Source organism: Vombatus ursinus, unplaced genomic scaffold (genome assembly GCF_900497805.2).
Source record: "Vombatus ursinus unplaced genomic scaffold, bare-nosed wombat genome assembly UNPS02014830.1, whole genome shotgun sequence".
Lineage (NCBI taxonomy): Eukaryota > Metazoa > Chordata > Mammalia > Diprotodontia > Vombatidae > Vombatus > Vombatus ursinus.
In genome coordinates this window covers 14,193,046-14,216,375 of record NW_020954608.1, presented here as the reverse complement: position 1 = coordinate 14,216,375, position 23,330 = coordinate 14,193,046, and the positions used below count along the sequence as shown (strand labels likewise).

General features: G+C 36.0%; 1 protein-coding gene across 1 annotated transcript in view; it reads left to right on the top strand.

Annotated features, from left to right (window-relative positions):
• FAM185A (family with sequence similarity 185 member A) overlaps nucleotides 1-23,330 on the top strand; it is an 84,148-nt gene that overhangs the window by 51,125 nt on the left and 9,693 nt on the right. Inside the window, exon 7 of the mRNA XM_027838704.1 lies at nucleotides 3,432-3,566. Coding sequence (XP_027694505.1) covers nucleotides 3,432-3,566 — 135 coding nt within the window. The remainder of the gene's footprint in view (nucleotides 1-3,431; nucleotides 3,567-23,330) is intronic.

Below are 23,330 nucleotides of genomic sequence, written 5' to 3'. Positions count from 1 at the left end.
CACACACACACACACACACACACACACACACACACACACACACACACCCCCATTCTAGGTATCCTCAGGCATTTAGATTTGGGGACGATTTCATGAAGACCATTTACCATCCTTTCCACTCTCCAGTCCCAGTTTGCCACCACAAACAAAAATGTTTCAGATCTCTTGTCTCAGTAGATAATCATTATTGTGGAATTAATTTTTTTTTTCATTTTTGAACTTTCCTAGTATATAGCAGACAGGACTTGGAAGGATAAAAAAACACCAACATGTTTTTTAGAATTTAAATTAGGGACTAAATATTTTGGAAAATACATTGCTCTAGCTTATGATTCACAAAGTGTGTTATTGTCCCGAGACCTTTTTGGTGATCTCCTGGTTGGTCTTTTGAAATCGCATTTATAGAACATTTCAAAATTTGATTTCTAGCAAAAGTAATTCCATGTAAATAGCTCACACTGGAATCTCATAAAAAGTGTCTTTACTTTCATGAATTCATTTGAGTTCTGTTCTTTTTTTGTTTGCATGATGGTACATGGGTTGGGTGACATAATTGTTCTGCAAGTCTTTTGGTTTGCTGAAGTAGCCCTTATACTAATTATCTAATGAAAACTAGGCTTTAAGCCTTGGAATTACTAGATATAGTAATAGTAGAATAGAAAAAAAAACCAATACAGACTCAGAGCTAGAATTCGATTTCTCCTTGCTTAACATCAGAATAAAAATAGTAGTAATGGTTCATATAGTACATTGTGGTTTACAGTCCTCAAAGTAGCCCTAGGATTAGGTGATGTAAGTATTAACATTTCTATTTTATAAGTGAGGGAACTAAGGCTTAAAGTGATGAAGAGACATGCCCATGGTCACCCGTCAGAGAGAGATCAGACCACAAACCCAGATTTGCTCCCTCTAACTACAGTGTTCTTTCACCATGTTGCCTCTCATTTTTAATAGAAAGAGAAATAAGAATGACTAAACTGCTTCTCATATTAGAATGATTTTCCTCTTCTGTTAGAATGGAAGAGAAAAAAATAACTGTTGATCCTCATGCTTTTGACTGGGACCTTTTGATCATTATTTGGTTTCATTCCAGTAACCTCCCTGCTGACATAACATAGTAGGATTGCAATCCTGCCTTTTCTCCTACTGTGATTGTGTTATTGGCAGAAGCACAAAGATAAATGAGATCAAAATTTTCAGTCTTCATTTCTGTTAACAAATTCCACATGGAAATATTATCTGTGATGAGGACAGCAGAAAGCAATATAGAGCTTTGTGGTGTAATGATGACTAAGGATGTCTGGAATCCATTCCAATTCTGCCACTGTCTTATCCAGGGTGCAGCACCAGTCACTTTAACCTCTTGTGCATCTTTTTGGGAAAAAAAAAGGTGAAGATTGTTTGTTCCCTCTTACCTTGTAAGAAGTCACAAGATGACATTTTGAATTCCCTTTTTGAATTCTTCAAAACCAGAGTTAGTATTAATAACCATGAATGATTACCAGGTGGGAGAAAATTTTAATGTGTTAAGAGTATACCAAAAAGGGGCATTCCAAGCTTGGAACCTAAAGGGTCTTGCTAAAGGAGAATGGTTATTGACTAACATTGGACCACTTAAGATTCTAGCATATTTAGAGATGGAAATTCCATGTGTTTTGTTTTGCTTACTGATTTTTATTTTGGGGAAAAAATTTTCTCTCTTCCTAATCTTTTCTGTTTTAAACCTAGGCCTAAATCTCTTTAGGAAGGAAGAATCTTGCAGTATTCAGTATTCATTCACATTTGAGTTTTGACTATTATTTTATCATAACTTTTTTGCAAGTGGTATGGGTTATTTGCTACAGTTTTTGCTTGCTCACTCATGAGTGGGTTCATCTTCCCCAAGCTTTAAGGGATCCCAGCAGCATTATCTTCTAACCACAAAGGTTCTGGAAAAAAAAAAAAAGAATGAAAGTAACTCCCTAAGTATATTTCTGTGTTCAGTTATTTTCAGTTGCCAGTCATTTGCAGACCTCACTCTCAGGGTGGGAATAAAGAATATTTTTAGTTTTCTTTTAACCAGATGTGGAATTACTTAAGTATAACTAAAGCTGATATTAACCTAGCTATATGGAAAATGTGCAATTAGAACCTTTTTTTTTAAAAAATGCATTCAAAACTTAATCTTCAAAACAAACTCTGTATGTCATCCTGATCATCTTGGTTCATTAAGCTGTGATTGATGCTCTTATAAGAATATCTTAGATGTGTTGATTGTTGTGTGACATATTGATAAGAAAGCTGCCAAAACAGGAATGAGCTGATGAGTTTATAGTGTAGCGAGTGTTAAAAGCGTTTTGAAAAGTCTTCCATAACCAACTAAAGAATTGTTCTGATTTCTTTCAGCAGGAGTTTGAATGTATATAGGATTGTACAGAAAATAAGGTTTTATCCTTTGTTCCAGGTATTTGAAAAACTGAAGTCTGACCAAAAGAATAATTGTCCCTTACTATTCAAACAAGAAACCTTTTACATAAAACTTTTCTAAGGTACCTTATTACATCATCAAATATTTTCTTGAGATTCTTTTAGATTAAAAAAAAATTCTTGCATAACAGGAAAATTTTTTTCTTAAGATATCTTGGAAACTATGTGGTAAAATATGATGCTTACTGGTTCTGGAACCACATGACTCAAGTTCAAATCCCACCTTTGATACTTTTCTGCCTGTGTAGACTGTGGGAAAGTCACTTCACCTGTCTAAGCCTCAGTTTCCTCATTTGTTAATAAGAGGGTTGGACTGGGAAGCCTCTTAGGTTTCTTCTAACTCTAGGTCTAGAATCCTATGACCTAGAAGTGTTCAGTCCCAGAATTTCAAATGTGTATATGCAATCACTGTGATGGTATAACTGTTTATTTTAGTTACATTTGGAATAAATCCTTTAAAGCCATGAGTCCTAAAGTGTATGGGTTCATGGAGCCAGCCTCAGGGTTGTGCAGGCTACAGAATTTCCCCCAACAGATGATTCATAAAACTCAATTGACATCAGTGTGGAAATAATAGCAATCCTTGACTACAAGCTGCAGATGAAGTAAATTGCTGACTATGCAGATTCTCCTGGGACTGTGAGTTGGCTAGTGCTGTTTACAGAAGAAATGGTAGCTCATAATGACCTCATGACTCATTTGTCTGAAATCAATGTGGATACCATGTGCTCACAGAATTTCCTTGATCATTCTCTATCCAGCTGGAGACAAGGAAAAGAGATTACAATGGAAATGTGTAGGGGAAAGGTATGTAGGGAAAAATGCTAAAGGAGTGGAAACACTCCCTTGTTAAATTAACAGGGTAGAGAAAAGGCTGGGGTCTGGACATTCTATTTTTTAATTGTTTGCACAGATAACCTAGTTTTTTAATTCATTCCATAACCTAGTTTTTTAATTCATTCCAGGGTCTATTACAATCAAAGTCCCATCCTCTCTCAAAGCTTATTTGCAGTTGTCAGGGAGCAAAGTTGATATGAATCCAGAAATCACTTTACAAGAAATGAAAGAAGTTCCAAAAGACAATGGTGTAACAATCAATGGTAAGAAAATTACATTTTTGAATTGTCATTGTCCATGCTGAAATATGAATATCATACATTTGACTACAATTTTATGGCTTTTAATTTCCTCCTACGTGACATCCTAGTTTCCAGTGCTTCCTTCTTCTAATGCTATATGTAATATAATCCAGGTATTTTATTTGGGGGATTATTAAACTACCCGTAGATAGCTTACTATGTGACCAAGATTTTCCTTTGATTGCATTGACAAAATTAGTTCCTGGCCCAGAAATGATCCAGAAAAAGTAGTTAAGTACACATGCAAAAACTCAAGACTCAAAAGTGGTCTTTAGGATCAGAATGATTTGTTGGTTGTACCATTGTATCACTGTTGATATATGTTGTATCCAGAAGATTCAATTGCACAAAAGTAAGAAGTTTATACCATATTTGTCTTAGCTCCTTTGGTTGGTAATATTTTAACTCCTACGAGAATATCATTGGCATAAACAATGAAATAAATGAAATAATGCGCGCACACACACACACACACACACACACACACACACACAAAGAGAAACACTTCTTACCCATGAGAAAACGAATAGAAATTTGGAGATATTTTCTAAAGATGATCAAGTTTGAGTTGTATTGGGTTATTACATGTCAAAAGACATAGAAAAATATTTCATATATTTATTTTGGAGGAGCAAGAAAATTTGGACTTATTATTTTTTTCAACGTAGAAACTCCCTCCACTCATGTACATTAACAATTTATCTGTTACTTTTATTCTTAGAGGGGTATCTCACTCATGATAACACCATCAGTATATGTCGTAAGCAGAATTTGAACCCAAGCCTTCTGATGCAAAGTTGGGCCCTCTATCCAGTACCATATTGCCTCTGTATAATAATATAGTTCTAACTAAAAATATAATAGCAATTAAGATAAGCTCTGTATTAGTTCAGGTCCAACTAAAGTCTCACTAGGCAGACTCTTGGTTTCTTTGGAAATTCAGGAACATTGAATCCAACCAAAAATACTTATCATCTGATATCTTGGGTTTGAAAAAGAAGACATTGCAAAGCTGATATAGTTCCCTCTTGTAACAAATATGCATGATTTGACCAAGCTAATTCCTTCATTGACCATGTCTAAAAAATATATGTCTCAATCTGAATGCTGAATTCATTCCTCTGTCAGGAGGTGTGTAGTATGTTTCCTCATGAGTCCTCTGGAATTGTGGCTCATCACTTTATTGATCAGAGTTCTTAAGTCTTTCAAAGTTTTTTGCGTTTACAAATATTATCATTGTATAAATTGTTCTCCTGGTTCTTCTTACCTCACTCTATCATTTTATAAAAATCTTCCCAGGTTTCTTTGAAACAGTCATTTCTTAACAGCATTATGGTATTCCATTTCATTCATATAACATAATTTGTTCAACAATTCCCCAATTGATGGGTACCCCCTTAGTTTCCAATTCTTTAGTGTGACAAAAAGACCAGCTATAAATATTTTTGTGCTTTTGATCTTTTCTTTGATCTCTTGTATAAAACTGGTACTGATACTGGCTCTTGATTCTAGATGAATATTACTTATCTCTTTAAGAAAAGATTTGTTTATTCCTTATGTTTTCTAGTGAGATTTTTTCCCCCAGAAATGAGTGTTACATCTTGTCAAAAGCTTTTTCTGCATTTCTTCATATAATAATGTGATTTTTGTTGTTCTTATTTATATGGCCCATTATGTTGATAAATTTCCTAATATTGAATCAGCACTGAATTATGGGTATAAATCCAACTTGGTCTTAGTGGATAATCTTTGTGATACGTTGCTGTAGTCTCTTTGCTAATATTTTATTTAAAGTTTTTGCATCTATATTCATTAAGGATCTTGGCGTATAGTTTTCTTTCTCTGTCTTGACTCTTCCTGGTTTAGGTATCAAGACTTTATTTGTATTACAGAAGGAATTTGGCATGACCTTTTCTTTTTCTGGCTTTTCAAACAGCTTATTAATATTGGAATTAATTGCTCTGTAAATGTTTAATAGAATTTGCTTGTAAATCTATCTATCCTGGGGCTTTTTCTTTTTGATCTCATTTATGGAATGTTCAGTTGCTTTTTATGAGATTGGGTTAAGCCCTCTATTTCTTGTTCTGTTAATATGAGCATTTTATATTTTTATCAGTATTGAACTATTTCTTCTAAATTGTCAATTTTATTGACATACAATCAGGCAAAATAATTTCTGGTGATTACTTTATTTCTTTCAACTTTTTTTTTAATAGACTTTTTTATTTTTGATACTGGTCATTCGGTTTTCCTCTTATTTTTAAGAAAATCAAATTAATGGGTTTCCTATTTTATTTTTTAAAAGCTCCTAGTTTTATTTATTAAATCAGTGATTTTTAAAAAAAATTATCTCTTTTTTTTGATTTTCAGGATTTTTATTGCAGTTTTGTAACTTGTTGACTTTATAGTTATTTTTAGTTGCACACCCAGTTTGTTGCTCTCTTCTTTTTCTCTTTTATTGATGAAATGATGAACATATTTAGACTTGGGTTAAAGCTTCTGTGCCAATCAGAAATGATGTTAGACCCATGAGAAGTTCCTGCACTTCTAGTCTGGGTAGATGGGAAAATGCATTTTTAAGTGGTTTTGAGATGTAAAATTCCACTTAAAAACTACTTTGCCACTACTACATCTGTACCCCAGATGGATTTTTAAAAAATAACCTATATGTACAAAACTACTTATAGCAATTCTTTTTGTGGTGGAATTGGAAATTGAGGAGATGCTCATCACTTGGCAAATGACTGAACAAGATGTGCCATATGATTGTGATATAGAGTACTGTTATTCTCTAAGAAATGATGAGGGGGATGGTTTCAGAAAAAATGAGAAGACATATATGAACTGATACAAAGTGAAGTGAGCAAACCAGGACATCATTGTACATAGTAATTAATAGCAATATTGGACTGATTATCAGCTGTGAAAGACATAAGTACTGTGATCAATACAATGATTCAGGACCATTCCAAAGGACTCATGATCAGGAAAAAATGCTGTCTACCTCCAGAGAGAGAACTTATGAACTCTGAGGGCAAATTAAAGTATTATTATTTTATTTTTTTTTTTGCTTTTTAAAAAAATGATATGGCTGATACAGAAATATATTTTGCATTATTTCACATGACTAATTGATATATTGCTTGCCTTCTCAGTGGGTAGGGGAAGAGTGGGAGTGAAGGAGAGAATTTGAAACTCAAAATTTACTTTGGCTATAACCTGAAATTTTTGGTGTATTTTCTTATTGTTGTCATCTTTAATGAATTAGTATTTCTATGATTTGTTCTTTGATCCACCCGTTCTTTAAGATTAACTTAGTTGCCAATTAATTTTCAATTGTTTCTTTAGCAGCCCTTTATTGAATGTAATTTTATTGTATTGCAGTCCATTAAAAATATTTAATGATTCTGCTTTTCTGTATTTTTTGAGGTTTTATATTATATTTCTCTGGATTTGTATTTCAGAGTTTCTATTTAGCTCTGGTCTTTTCATAAGGAATCCTCATAATTCCTCAGTTTCATTAAGTCAGTATTTTTTCCTATAAGATTATACTAATAATAAAAGGTCAGGTATTCTTGGTTGTGAGCATACATCTTTTGCCTTCTGGAATAGTGCATTCCAAGCTCTTGACTACTTTTTAGCAATGGCTGCTTAATTATGTATGATCCTGACTCTGGTTCCTTGGTACTTGAATCATTTCTTTCTGTCTACTTGTAGTATTTTTTTCTTCTATTACTCCTCTTGCCCAGTACACAGCCCCATGTTCTTCCACTAGTTCATTGCCTTGGTCCTCCACTCTCAGTTACGAGTCCCCTCCTCATTCTGCACTGTATCTGTGACCCAACTCTAGAATATAAATTACCAAGCTCCCACTTAATACCTGTTCCTGCTTCCTGCACAGTGTCAGGCCTATGCTGGATATAGGACCTGTTCTTGCACTAGTACATAACATTTTATTCAATCCACCTGCTAGAAGACTCAACTCAGAACCCTCACAGCTAGACCCTGTCCCAATGTCCACAGAACTCTCTGTGTGACTGTCACAACACCGTCTGGAAAAAATGGCTCACTGACTTTTTCTTCATAGATTTCCTAAATAGCATTCAGTCTGGCATATTTTCTGTGTCTTTGCACAGTAGTTGCAAGGGGCAGCTAGGCTATACTGTTTCTTCCTACTCTGCCATCTTGGCTGGGCTTCCATGAAGCTTTCTTTGATCATTCCACTTAGGAATAATCTCACCCTCTTTTGTGCCTTCCTTATGGTACCACAGAATATCTTGAGTTATAGTTATTTATGTTTGCATATTTTCCTTCACTACTACATTGTGAACTTCTTCAAAAAAGGAACTTATTCATAAATAGAAAAGTATTTGTTCAGTCAATGAAAGAATGAATGAATTCATGACTTTTTACTCAAATGGAAAACGTATAGACTTTTATTCTTAGTCTAATTTGTCATTTTGAAGGCTAATAGTCATTAGCCTTCATAGCCATAGTAGCCATTGCCTATTAACCTATTTTTATGTATTTGTTGATATTAAACCTCCCAGGATGTCCTGTATTTTCCAAACACTGAGTCATTGAAAGGACCCAAATGTAGTGTAAAGATGATTCTGCCCATGGCTATGGAATGTGAATCCTGGAACTTGAAGACTTGGTTAGTGTCTGAAATTTTCTACTAATAATGAGCTAGTCTTTCCACTTGCCAGGCCCCAAGAATACATGGCTTTGTGGCTTACCCCCAGAAAAACAGGTGAAATAGTTTTCACACTATTAATGCTGACCTGAAACATTTTTATCACTTCATCTCTGGCAGAGCTGTGGACACTAGGCAGGAGCCAGTTGATGGGTAGGTTTGATGTCTGGGTGTTTCATTTTACAGTTTTGATCTGAAAACTAAAAGGCCTCAGGCCTAACAGATCAAGTGGATTTGATCATATGACAGCTAATGTTTTACCCTATGGAGATTTCTGGTCCAAATCTCTATTTTGGAAATAATGAGTAGCTCAAATATGGGTTGTAATTGTAACTAAAGTCAGCTCGGCCCCGTGCACAGTGCCTGTGATGAAAAGAACAGAAATAACCATATTGTGAAGTCTGGATTGCATCTGAAGCATGATTTGTTCTTGATAATTCCCATAAGAAATCATGCCAATAAGATTTGGTCCCTAAACGGGACCAATTTTCTCAAGCTTTCCAAAGGGATTTTTATGTGTCAGCCTTGTAATGTTATTTTATTTCCTGCTTTCTAGCTTCTCTTGATGTTTGTTGTCCCTAGTAATCCATTCTATAATCTATAAAAGCAGAGTGTTGTTTTAGACTTAAAAGGAAATAACATCTGAAGTGTAACTCTCAGGCTAAGAATTCACCTTCTGAAACCCCTGCTAGAAGCCATATGGCTTATACACCATAGATAATTTGTTAGCAACTGAGGTGCATCCCAATTAGGGAAGAAACAGAATTTTTTAATCATATGGTGAAAACTTTCTGGTAAGAAAGTCATGCCATCGATCAATATGTTCAGGCCCCATCTATTCAGACATGAAACCCTATTGCACTGCATGAAGCCACACTGTAATGCCAGCAATGCCTGTGGAGTGAAGTCTATCTTCAAAGTTTCTCATTTGCTTGCTTAGAGATGGTGTTTGTTTGCTTTTTTTCCAGCTAGCCAGTGGGGTACATAGTAAGAAGCCAGCACCACTGGGGTCCTTTCATTTTAGCCAAATTGGACACATAAAACAGATGAAAATAAATCATTTCAGAACAAATGAAAACCACTAAGTTGGGAATTCCCAAGCCTGTTATTTTTAGCAGGAATAGGACACAAATGGATTAGATTTGCGATTTATCACACCATGGTTTGGAAGAAGGACTACACGCTCTTCAGTCCTGCTGAATAGCACTTTTTCAAACCTAGTGATAGCTCTTTCTCTACAAATGGGAAAAAGTCCAATGTCTTAGTTTGACAAACTCTGAAAATAACTAGTTTAGAGTATACTGAAGCTTCATTTTTCCCCTAAGTTTTACATATATGGTTTTGTTAGCCACGAAAAGATATTCCATGAGGTAGAAAAAGGGAAGTTTAGTAACTATATCAAGAAAAAAGGGTTCTTTGGGTAGAAACTAACCAGATATGTCTGTTAATTTCTTTTAAGTTGTTTTTAAATGAATGCTAGAGCTTATGACACCATTCCAAGAAGATTGATTGCTCATTTTATTGCTAGGTTGGAGATAAAAATTTTCCATTTTTCACTATAGCCAGTGGCCTTTAGGATAGATACTATATGACTCCAGTAGTTCTCTAATGTTCTTCATGTTATAGATAGTTTGATTGGTTTGTTTTCATTTAATTGTCAGCTCCATTCTCCCCAATCCTCAGACTCTTCCCCCAACAATATATTTTTCTGAAACTCTCTATCCCCTGCCCATTTGTTTCCACTTCTTTTCTCTTTTTAAGTGTTCATCAAGATAAGTGGAATCCCCTTAGTTGTCACAAAAATATAGCCTAAACAGAGTCAGGAATTGACTCTGAATGAATTCAAAGGACAATTGAGAGACTGCTATGGAACCAAGAATGTACAAAAGAGTACAGTCACAGGATCATAGTTTAGAACTGAATAGAGTTAGGCCTTTGAGGCCACCTAGTCAAATCCCCTCATTATATAGATGAGAAACTTCAGGCCAGAAAGAGGAAAATGAAGTTTGAAAGGTAAATTTGGACCAGGTTGTAGAAGGCCTTCAATGCTCACATGCTGTAGGAAAGGCCTAATTCTGGCCAGACCACTAGTATTTTAGGTTTGATGTTGGAATGAAACAACATGCTTAATTATACTTAACAAAAGGAGACTTACTTCTCCACCGCAGAGGAAGGATCTCTAACAAGGATATTGAGTAAGGACACTGCATTGATTCAGGTGAACACAGCTTCCCAGAAACTCTGTTGTTCATGGTGCTTCTCTAGTCAGGTATAACTCCTTATAGCCTTTTAATGTGATTTCACTTTATTTTCAGTTCCAAATTCTCTCCTTCCTTCCTTCCTCTCTTCTACCCATTGAGAAAGAAAACCAAAATCTGTTACAAATATATGTAATCAGGCAAAACAAATTCCTACATGAGCCGTGTCCCAAAATATATGCTATAGTCTGCACTTTGAGTCCAAAGTGGACTCTCTCTGAAGGTGGATTGCATGCTTCAATACGCGTCCTCTGGAACTGTGTCTGGTTATATTGTGTTGATAAGAGTTCCTGCATCTTTCAAAGTTGTTTGTTTTTACAGTACTTTTGTTATTGTATAAATCCTGGTTCTGCTCACTTCATTTGCATCAGTTCATACAATTCTTCCAAGGTTTTTCTAAAACTATCTCCTTCATTATTTCTTATAGCACTGTAGCATTCCATTATATACATATACCATAACTTGTTCAGTGATTCCTAAATTTATGGACAACCTTTCAGTCTCCAGTTCTTTGCTACCACAAAAAAAAAAGTGGCTATGAATATTTTTGTCCCCAGTAGTTTTCCTTTTTCTTTGATCTCTTTGGGGCGTGGACCTAGTAGTGGTATTGCTTGGCCTATGGCAGTTCAATATGGCATAATTCCACATTGCTTTTCAGAATGGCTGGACAAATGCACAGCTCCACCAAAAGTGCATTAAAGTACCTCTTTTCCCACAGCCCTTCTAGCACTTGTCATTTTCATGTTTTATAAACATTGTCAGTCTAATGGATGTGAAGTGGTACCTCAAAGTTGTTGAAATTTACATTTCTCTAAATAATAGTAATTTAGAATATTTTGTCATTTGGTTATTGATAGCTTGAATTTTTTCCTTCTGAAAACTGACTATTAATACCTTTTGACTACTTATCAATCTGAGAATGGCTCTTCTTATAAATTTGACTCAGTTCCCTATATATCTTACAAATGAAGTCTTTATCAGAGAATTTTGCAGCAAAGATTTTTTCCTAATACTCTTCTAATTTTAACTACATTGGTTTTGTTTATGCAAAACTTTTTAATTTTATGTAGTCAAAATTGTCCTCTTTACCTCCTGTGAACCTATCTCTTGTTTGGTCATGAACTCTTCCCCGAGATCTGACAGGTAATTTCTTCAATGCTCCTCTAATTTCTATATGATGTCACCCTTTATGTCTAAATCACGTACCCATTTGGAACTCATCTTAGTATATGCTGTGAAATGTTAGTCTATAGTATGGACTCTATACCTAGTTTTTGCCAGACTGCTTTCAGGTTTTCCTAATAGTTTTTATTGAATAGTGAGTTCTTGTCCCAATAACTGGCATCTTTGGATTTGTCAAACACTAGCCTGCTGTGCTTGTTTGCTTCTATATGTTGTCTGCAATCTGTTTCATGATCAACTTATTGCTTGCCCAGTACCAAACAGTTTTGATGATTATGGCTCTGTAGTATAATTTAAGATCTGGTCATGACAGGCTCTCTTCCTTCCTACTCTTTTTTTAAAAATTAATTTCCCTGATATTTTTGATCTTTTGTTCCTCCAGATGATTGGGTTTTGTTTTTTTTAAGCTCTTTAAAGTAACCCTTTGGTAGTTTGATTGGCATAGCATATTTTAGGTAGTATTGTCATTTTTACTATATTAGCTTGGTCTATACATGAGCAATTAATATTTCTCCAATTCTTTAGATCTGTTTTTATTTGTAAAAAGAGTGTTTTATAATTGTTTTCATATAGTTCTGGTGTGTCAGGGCAAGTAGACTCCTAAGTATTTTATACTGTCTTCAGTTATTTTTAAATGAAATTTTTGTTTTTATCTCTTCCTATTGGATTTTGTTGACAATATACAAAAATACTGATGATTTGTGTGGGTTTGTTTTATATCCTGCAACTTTACTGAAGTTGTTAATTTTTCAAATAGTTTTTTTAGTTGGCTCCAAGTAAACCATAATGTCATCTATAAAAAGTGATTTTGTTTCATCTTTGCCTAGGCTTATTGCTTTAGTTTCTTTTTCTTGTCTAATTGCTATAGGTAGCATTTCTAGCACTATTTTGAACAGTAATGGGAATAATGAATATTGTAGCTTTACTCTTATCTTAGCGGAAAGGCCTCTTGCTTATCCCTATTACAGACAGTGATGACTTTTGATTTTAGACACAGTTTATCCTTTGACAAAAATCTCCCTTTATTCCTATGCTTTGTAGTGTTGTTGTTTTTTTTAAAACAGGAATAAGTGTTGTATCTTGTCAGAAGTTTTTTCTGCATTTGTTGATATAACTATGTTTCTATTTTTCCTAATATTAAACCAGCTCTGATTTCCTGGTGTAAACTCAGACTGTGATATGTAATTTTTGTATCATTATTCATTAGGGATATTTATTGGTCTATAGTCTTCTTTCTCTGTTTTTATTGTCCCCAGTTTACATATCAGGAGCATATTTGTATCATAGAATTGATAGAACCTTTTATTTTCCTTTTTTTTTCCCAAACAGTTGATAGTATTGGAATTCATTGCTCTTTTAAACATCTGGAAGGATTCATTTGTAAATCTATCTGGTCCTGAGGATTTTTTCTTTGGAAGTTCATTTATGGCTTATTCAAATTCTTTTTCTAAGATAGGGTTATTTAAATACTCTTTTTCCTATTGTGTTAAGCTGGGCAATTCATATTTATCTAAATATTCATCCATTTTATTTAGATTGCCAATTTCCTTGGCATATAATTTGACAAAATAACTTGTAATAATTTTTATTTCTTCATTGGTTGTGAATTTACCTTTTATATTTTTTTTTTACTGATAATTTGATTTTATTCTTTCTTTTTTAAAGTCAAGTTAGCTAATGGCTTATCTATTTTATTGTTTGTTCTTTCTAAAAAACTAGTTCCTAGTTTTATTTATTAATTCAGTAGATTTCTTTTTCTTCCAGTTTTGTTAATCTCTCCTTTGATGAGTTTTAGTATTTTTTTTTTCCAGGATTTTCATTTTGCTGTTTTAACTAGGGGTTTTTTAATTTGTTAGTATTCTAGTTTATTGTTGTTGTTCTTGTTGCATGCCAATTCATTGATTTGTTCTTTGTCTTTTATTGATTTAAGCATAGATTTAAACTTGTCCATAAGTACTATTTCATGCTATTCTCTTATACTTTTCCTCTCTTTTCCCCCCATCCCTTCTTTAAGAGAAATACCCCTCCTTTATAATGATGGCTGCTAAGTCATGTATAATTCTGACTGTGCTTTCTTAGGACTTGAATTCTTTTTTTCTGTCTTACTTGCTGTGTTTTTTTTTTTCCATTAACTGGGTGCTCTGAATTTTGGCTATAGTATTTCTGGGAGTTTTCATTTTGAAGTTTCTTTCAGAAAGTAACTACAGGATTCTTTCAATTTCTGCTTTGTCCTCTGGCTCTAGGTCTGGGCAGTTTTCTTTTATGATATCTTGAAATATGATACATAAGGTCTTTTTTTGATCATTGTTTTCAGGTAGTCAGTCCATTGAGTGTTAAACTCTCTTTGATCTGTTTTTCAGGTCAGTTGTTTTTACTGTGATTTTTTAAAAAAATATTTAAAAAAATAAAATATCTCATGGAGTTATTTGCTTCTACTTGTTCAATTTTAATTATCACAGTTTTTTTTTTGAGTAAGTTTTTATACCTCTTTTTCTAAGCTATGAATCCTTTTTTCATATCTTTCTTCCAGAGATCTCTTTGACTTTTAAAATATTTTAAGCTCTTTTTTAAAACTCTTGCTTTAACTCTTCCATGAACTCCATGCACTTGTCTCTGAACTGCATTTTTCTTAGAGGCTTTGCTTGGACATGTTTTTGAAACATTCTCTGCTTTTTGGTTTGTGTCTTGAGCTTTCCTGCCACCATAATAGCTCTTTATAGTCAGATTCTCTTTTGTTTGCTCATGTTTCCAGTTTACTTCTTGACTTAGGACTTAGTGCTGGGTTCTACGCATTTCTGGGGAGATGTCTGACCTGAGCTTCCGTCCTCTTATGTCCTTATACTGCTTTCAGTGCTCCTGAAGTGATGTGATCTGAGGCAAGGTCAGTTCAATACCCTCCTAATCTGATCTCTGAAAGTTCCAGACCAGGTTTCTCTCTGTTGGATTCTTCTGGTTAGGAGTTTCAGTAGACTGCAGCTGGACTCAGTCACTGGTAGCCCACTGGGAGTCACTGCAATTGAATGGGTGTATGAACCGCAGACTTGCCTTTAGTCCAGGATTCGTGCCGACTCTCACTCTTGGCTGTAGGCTAGAACCAGTCCCCTTTCTGCTCCTGGGATCAGAGCCACACAGCTCTGTTTCCTTCCAGTGTGTGCTCTCTTGCTCATTACACAGCTAGGTCTAACACTGGTGACCATGCCTCTCCACATTGGATCTATGACCCAGAACTGGGTAGGAGGCAACAGAGCTGCAGATGGTACTATTCTTATGCCCTGCCCTAGCTCAAGAACCCCCTGAAATCTTTCAGTTGTTGGGCCTAGGAAAGCTCTGCACAGTGTCCCTAGGCCTTACTGTGACTTTTTCTTGGATTTCCTGATCAAACTTTGACCCGGTTACATTATTAAGGTCTGACTAAATTATCTGCCTTTGTCTAGGAGGTGTGGTCCCTCTTAGCTTTTTGTACTCTGATTACAAGCGAGCAGTATCAGTGGCCTGAGCCTTTAGTCCCCTTAGCCAGTTAAATCCCGAAGATGGTTGCTGTATCTTGTAAGGAAAAGAATTAGCCCGTGACGCTGGAACTCTAGTAGATATTCCTCCTACCACACAAGGTAAAGAATTTAGACATTATCCTTAGTGTAATGTTAATCACAGAAGAGTTTTGAGCAACAAGTAACATGAAATTAATGTTTTCAGCCTCTCAGTGGTATGTGGGATATATTGAATTAAGGAGAGATTACAGACAGTTCTCACTTTACATAAGTGGACCATTGGATAGACCTCTATATAAAGTAATTTTTATGTAATGTGAATTTGCCTGAAGATATGGGAAAGGAAGGGAGAAAGGGTGGCAGGAAGGGGGACATGTGCCTATGCAGGGGCCTACCAAGCTATTCAAGGACTCATGGGATCCGGGAACAGAGAAACGAGAGCAGCAGGAGGAACATGTGACGCCAGGGCCAGCCATGTGGGGGCCTGGCCAGAATCAACAGGAAGAAAACACTGGGGCAGACACAGACAGGAGAGGACGGGAAACAACACATGGTGGCTGGGGCTAAATGGAAGACATATGTGCTTACTGAACACAAAGGGATGGTAGAAGGAGTGGGGCAAAGGTCTCCTCTGTTGGAGCCTCAGTCTCAGCAGCGGCAGCACATTCTTCTGTTTTCACTTGAAGGGTTTTTTTGGTGGGAGACGAGGGTGAAAGGCCATGGAGCACAGTACTGTACAGTAAAATTAACAGTTTATGAGGTTTTTTTGGACTGTGAATTTCTTTCAGAATTCTTTGCATAAAGTCAAATTTGCATGAAGTGAGAATGTCTGTGTACTGGTTTATACTCTCAACCTCTTCCCCCCATATAATATTTGAGAACAAAATGGGTGTCATGTTTGAATTACAAGACAAAGAACTGGACTTCTCTTTGTAGTGAACTAATGTATTAGTTGGATCTTTTTGTAGCCATGGGCCATTTCTTCCTTTTCTTTGAAAAAATTTTAGATCCTATGCACCCTAATGTACTATCAGTGGAGTTGTGAATTGGCCCAATCATTCTGGAAAGCAGTTTAGAAGTGTGTTGAAAGCAAAAAGTAACTAAAATGTCCATACCCTTTGACTCAGAGATCTCACTGCTAGACATATACCACAAAGAGATTTAAGACAGAAGGGTCCCACATACACCAAAATATTCATAGCAACATTTTTTTTGGTAGTAAAGAGTTGGAAACAGAGTATGTCCATTGAAGGAAATGGCTAAACAGTGACAATATATTAATATATATTATATTATATATTAATACATATAATATAAATATATATTATTAGTGTGGTATAAAAAAGAGAAGCCTGGTAATATTTCTTTGAAGTGATACTTAGTGAAGTAAGCAGAACAATGAAAACAGTATACTTAGTGAATACAGTAGTATAAATGGAAAGAACAACCACAGATCCAAAAAGGAGATGAGATAATACTTTCTTCTACACTGTTAGTGGTTTGTGATTCATGGACATTTGGATAATATCAAATGATTTCAATTTATTGATCAATTTTGCCTCCCTTTTTCATTTTTTAAAAAAATTATTTGTTACAAGGCATGGCTCTGGGGTGGGGGTAGAATCTATTTTAAAAAATGAATGGTGAGAAATTCTAATGAGCTAACTTGGTCTGAAAGAAGAGATATGAGAAAGTACTTCCCTTCCTTCTTTGCAGTAGTAGAATTTATGATTATGGAACTCTATAGGTTATTCCAGACTTTTTCAATGTGTTAGTCAGTTTTGCTGGAACTGTTTTTTTCCCTTTCTCTATTTGTTATATGTGATTAATCTTTGGCAGGAGGAGTTGATAGGGTATGGTTGATATAAAAACAAAGGATAACAAAGCAGTTTATTTTTAATAAAATAAAATGAAGGGATGGGGAGGGGAGTGAGATATTAATTTATTCCAGAAGTCAAAAGCATGTATTTCATAGTACCTGCACATGAGAAGCTGTTTTCTGCAAATAGCAATGTGTGGGTAGCAGAACCCACCCAGAACAGAGACTGAAGTCTGCATCCAACAAGGCAGAAGTGGCCCAAACAAGGCCACATATGACCCCAGTGCCTATTGGAGGAGTCTCTTTTGGATCCCAAATACACACAAAAGTCCATTCCCAGATGTTTCTTGAATGTTGAAGTATCTGTAACATTTACAGCCTACTCTGACAAAATCAAGATACAAAATCTTACATCCATTTTAAAATCTCAGTGAATGTTCTTTCTCAGAGAAGCTTACTTCTGAGAAAAATGTGGATTCCAAATAAGCTGAACAGGGGGAAGAATCCATAAGTATCAGGAAGCCTGTGTTGTTATACTTTAGTGAGGTGGCCAAACTAGAGAAATCAAAGATGGTGGTCAACTTCTACATTTTCCTGTTTGAACTGTTTCAAAATTTTACCATTCCTGTAATGGAAAGAGCAATAAGCATGGAATTAGGAAACATCTGGAATCAAATTTTAGTTCAGATACTTTGTGTGTGATCCTAGGAAAGTAATTCAATCTCTGAGTTTAAACTTCCTTATCTGTGAAATGGGGATGAGAGGTAGCACGGCCTAGTCAATAGAGAGTTCAAGTCCTGGGTTCAAGTCCTGACACATACTTTCTGTGACCATGGGAAAATAAACCTTTCAATACCCAAGGAAATTCTCCAAGACCATAAGTTAGACAAGTTGCTAATTGACATTGGTGGATGGAGTTTCCACACTGGATGTTCCTTTTAAAATACTCAAATAGACCTGTGATTTCATTGATTCAGAATTGCCCTCCAGTAATGCAGATTGAGACCTGTCCTTGCTTCTCTGTATTGTAGGACCCTCATCCATTCCCCTCAAAATGTTTGTCACAGGGATCCCCCCAAAATGTTGGATGCCTTCCTCATCCTCTGCCAATATCAAAAGGTGCTGCTGTTAGTACTCTAAGCATCCATCTCTCACCCCATATCTCACCCCATCACTCCTGTTGTTCCTTTTTCCTTGTGGCAGCCTGGTCCCAGCTAGCATGCACCTTTCCATTACTTTCTGTGTAATGTTAATCTTTAGTTCTTTGGAGGTTTTCCAAGTTTTACTGTCATATAGCAACACTGGTAAAATATTTGTATTGAAAAGATGGGCTTGTTGACAAAAAGAGAGGAGGCTTGAGGGTAAATAAAATGTTTTGTAATTTCCCAATAGCAATACAGTCCACTCTCTCTCCTCCTTTTCAAGTCTGGGACCATTTCCATCCCAAATGACCCAACTCTGTGCCATTTTCCATCTGTATTGTCTATCCCACAGATATATAACGTTGGACAACTCTAGTGCAAGAATCAGCAAACTAAGGCCCCTGGGTCAAATCTGGCTCGTTGCCTGTTTTTGTGTGGCCCATGAACTAAGAATTTTTTTTACATTTTAAAATAAAGTTTTATTAGGACCTAGCTACACTCACTCGTTTACGTATTGTCTAGGGCTGCTTTCATGCTACAGTGACAGTTGAATAGTTGCAACAGAGACCTTATGTGGCCCTCTCATTGCCTCACATGGCTGCCCAGCACACTACAGATCACATGTAGCAATAACTCAGCACAGCTCTGAGGGCCCTGATGTCAAAACAAGAAAAGGAGAGAAAAATGAAATTAAATTTTATTACAATTTTTTGAGCTAAGGGTCAAGATTAAATTTTTTTTTAATGAAAAGAACCACCCTCAACAACTATTAATTATCAAACACTAAATGGCTTTGGATATTAGCTTTTGATACAGACTTATTTTTGTTTTTAATAAGTTCAGCCTAAAAATACAAGGCAAAACAGTGCTAATATGTGGAACATATACTGCAATAAAATCAATTCAATGACAAAATTGTTTGATTCACAAGTAATGTCAAGCTGCTTTTATATACCTCTATTGCAGTCAAGCATTAGACCAAGAAATGAAATTTCCATTCTTACACACATTTACCGGAGATATATTTTCCAATGTCAAATTAAAATTTCATTAGCATTTTTGGACCTCCATGCAGTATGAAAGAAATCTCCACATTTCAAAATCCATTTATTTAACTGTGTAATTGAGAGGCTTCTACTTAATTAGTAGTTAATGGACAATGTAGAATGCTAAAAGGCAAATATCAGAAGAATCTAATAGAATTCTATAAATATCTTCCAATCAATAAATATGCTCAGTTAAAATTTTACACTTATGGATGGATATCAATATTTGTCAATACCTTTTTTTGTGAAAAGATGTTTTCAAAGATGAGCTATATCAAATCTCATTACAAAACAGCATTAATAGATGAACATTTGCAATCAGTTGATGAATGCTAAGTGGTGTAGTGGATAGAGCACTGGTCCTGGAGTCAGGAAGACCAGAGTTCAGATTCAACCTTAGATGCTTACTAGCTGTATAACCCTGGGAAAATTATCATTATTTATGACCATTATACTTTGAATTTTATCAATAGCAAATCTGTGGGAAATTGTTTTCTGCCATTATACGAGTAACTGTATAATAACACCTACTTTGCCTCTTGGCCAGCAACCCAATACAGAAAAAGTTTGCTAATCCCTGTTATAGGGTATCTATTCAGATTCATGTTAGAATCTGGGAAATAGACATTCTGTATTCATTCAGTCTTTCCTTCACATTGACAGACCAAACTCCTTTGGATAATTTCATCTGTTCCAAGAGAAACCTCTGCAAATAACATAGTTCCATCTTGAAATGGGAGCATCTCAAGGACCTCAGCATCCAAGGAGGGATCCACAAAGGGAATCCCTCCTTTACCTGGATTCTGTGCCAGAACTCCATCATAGTAGGGAATATTTTCAGTGAGCATACATCTCTGTTTTATTCCTCATCTGATTTTCATTATCAGAGGGTTATGGAATATGGCTACTTTTGTTGTTACCTCTTCTAGGAAATTTTAAATGATTTTGATATATGAAAGGGAGTTGCTTAGCCTATCAGGTTGCAGATTGTTCTGTCCAGTAAAATTCTTTTTTAATAATCAACAAGCAATAAGCACATTGAGATCTTATACTCTTTACTTTTTCAGTCCATATAAGATGGTAACAGTGTGGTCCATTGTTGAATATGATATGTGAAAGCCTCCTTGTTTCCTACTAATAGCTTTATCAAGGATACTCTCAATTCGTGTATAGATAAGATGTCCCTTACGGTTTTTACAGATGGTGAGAGAGTAGGCATACAGGTCAGGTTTTGCTAATGTTTTCCCAGATACTTTTTAAAAAATCAGTAAGGTTGAAGACTTTTTGCATACCTTTGGTATCTTTTATTTGGTAAATTGATTTCTCAGTGCCCTCTCAATTCTGTTACTTCCAGTAGAGAGCTTTATATTTTGGATCTCATCTAGCTGCTTTACTCATCATTACTCTCTTTAGTGACATTTCTTCTTCGAACATAAGCCCCACAAGAACTGGAGTGTTAGGGTCCTAGTGTGGTGTCCTACTATCCTTAATGAAGAAAATGATTGGATGGAATAATTTTTGCCAGTCTTTCCTACTTCTGTTCCTCTTTGTAGTCTCCTTCCTATTTTCACCCCTGAAAGCTTTTGGGATGACTGTGGAATTAACTTTCCAGCTATCTGTAGACTGGTCTTATCTTCTACTGCCTTTATCTAGAGAAAAATTTTGTTGTTCAGTGACTTCAGTCATCTCCAACTCTTGATGACCCCGTTCTGTGGGTTCCCTGGCCACAACGTTCCATCACCAATTTCCAGCCTGTTGGTGATGTGTCTCTCTATGATTAGCTAGGTGGTCCTCAGCAAACAGATTGTCTGTGCCTGGAACCCCTGTAAGCCATTCCAACGTGGGAGAACCGACCAGAACTTGAAATTCAGTGGCATTGTTTTCAAAAGCTGGGTCGGGGGGGGAGGTCATATTTGAATAGGACTTCTGTTGAGGGACTGAAATCAGAAGACAGTCCTTCCCCACGAAGAAAAGGGATAATAATGTTTATATTATCAGTTTTGAGAAGAGTGCTTTGAAACTTAAAACATTATAGAACTGGGAGTTAAGTTTTTAAAATCTTTATATAATACCTGTCCAGAATCCTTTTTCTTATTTCCCTTCAGCATGTATCCTCCACTCTATTCAGGGTAGGCCCTTTAGAGGACTCTGATGTGTGATGTGCTCATTCTTCTTTGATCACAGTGAGTAGGTTTAAGCAAGTCTTTAACCTTTCCAAGCCTTAGTTTCTTCATCTGTAGAGTGAGGATAACATGTATATAATGAAATGGACATGAATAAAGGCTTTGTAGACTTTACAGCAATATAGAAACATGTCATTCCATGTATATACAACTGAAATGCTCTCTCTTCTTTTCACCTGTACAAATCCCATTCACTCTTCAAGATCCACGTCAAACTCCAGTTCTTCCATGAAGCCTTCAGCCTAATTTACCTATTTTTTTCTCTGAATTCATTTTGCACTTCTCTTTAAGATCATATAGTTTAATACTATTTATCTGTCTGTCTATATTTTTCTCCCATCTAAATTATCAACTTCTTAAGAAGTTTTTGTATTCTATAATCCTAAATTTGGTTCTTTTTAACTAAGGATCATAGAAATATACATTAAAGTTGAAAGGGAACTTGGAGGTCGAGGTCATCCTCTCCATTTTTTATATATATATGGAAACCGAGGAACAGACAGGCACAAAGAGAGGTTGATTGCCAAAAGTTACTTAGATCTTAAATGGCAGAGCCAAGAATCAAACATAGTTCCTTCTAGCTCACTGCACCACTGATTCTTCCTGATTCTGCCCTGTGAATGTCACACAGAACAAAGCTTGTCCCTCTAGCACATAGCAGCTCTTCAGATATTTGAAGACATCTCTTATGTCCCCCTGCATCTTCTCCTCTTCAGGCTTAACATCTCCCATCCCTTCAGCTGGTACTCACATGATGCAAGCTAAAAGCCCTTCAACTTGGGCTGTTCTCCTGTGGATACTCTGCAGCTTCTCAGTGCCCTTCCCAAACTAACTCCTGTTTCATGTGTAGCCTGACTGTGGCAGAATACAGGGAGGCCCTTCCTTGCTTATTATTGGAGTCCCAGGTCACATGATGTTTGGTTGCTCCAGCAAACAGCTGACTCATATGGAGCTGGCAATGCACTAAGATCCTGAGTGCTTTCATACAAACTGCTCTCTAACCATTCCTCCACCATTCTGGGCTTGTGAAGTAGATTTTTATACTCAACTGGAAGGCTTTCTTTTACTCATTAATTTTATCTTACATTAGATTTAACCTAATGTTGTAGCCTCTTCGGGTCTTTTTGGATCCTACGTATCAAGGCAGTTATCATTAGTTATTTCTCCTAACTTGCTGTCACCTGAAAATCTGATGAGCCTGCTATCCATACCTTCATCCAACTCACAGATAGAAACGCTCAGTAGCATAGGGCCAAACACTCTGTTGAAGATGTCCTGTACAACAGTGTCCATTGAGAGCCACGGAACAAGCCTCTGAGTAGTAAGCAGCTCGAAGCTGGATTACAGCTCTGCTTCCTCTGGTTAAAGTTTCCCCTCGTCAAGTGTTCTTGAACATTTAAGAGCACTAGTTGGTCATGGTGTATGTACCTGAGCTCAAGGACAATCTCTTCTGTTCTCATGATTGGTCTTTGTGGAAACCTGCGTTGGGCACACATTCAAGACTCTAGGTAGCATCATCTATAGGCTCTAATTGTCTTGGAGTGGGGGAGGCCCTAACCAATCTGAAGAGGATATGCTGTCAGTGATATTGAGAGACGTCAGTTATGTCTGTGGGAGCAGTCTGCTCAGGATGGGTGTTAAATATCCTGAGAAGACCTAGGCAGAAGCTACTCTGATCCTGAGAAGGAAGCTTTTTGCAAAAAGTAAAGGGGGAAAAACATTGCACTTTTTACATAGAAACTCATGAAGCTATAAGTGGCTGTGCTTCAGAAGAAACTTAACTCTTAACCTTGCAAGAACTGGGGTAGCTCTGGCGTTTATACCAGACAATATGTAATAATAACTCGGAATCAAAATCATCTTAAATGAGTGATATGTCTCTGGAATATGTCAACTAAGAAGCATCCAGCA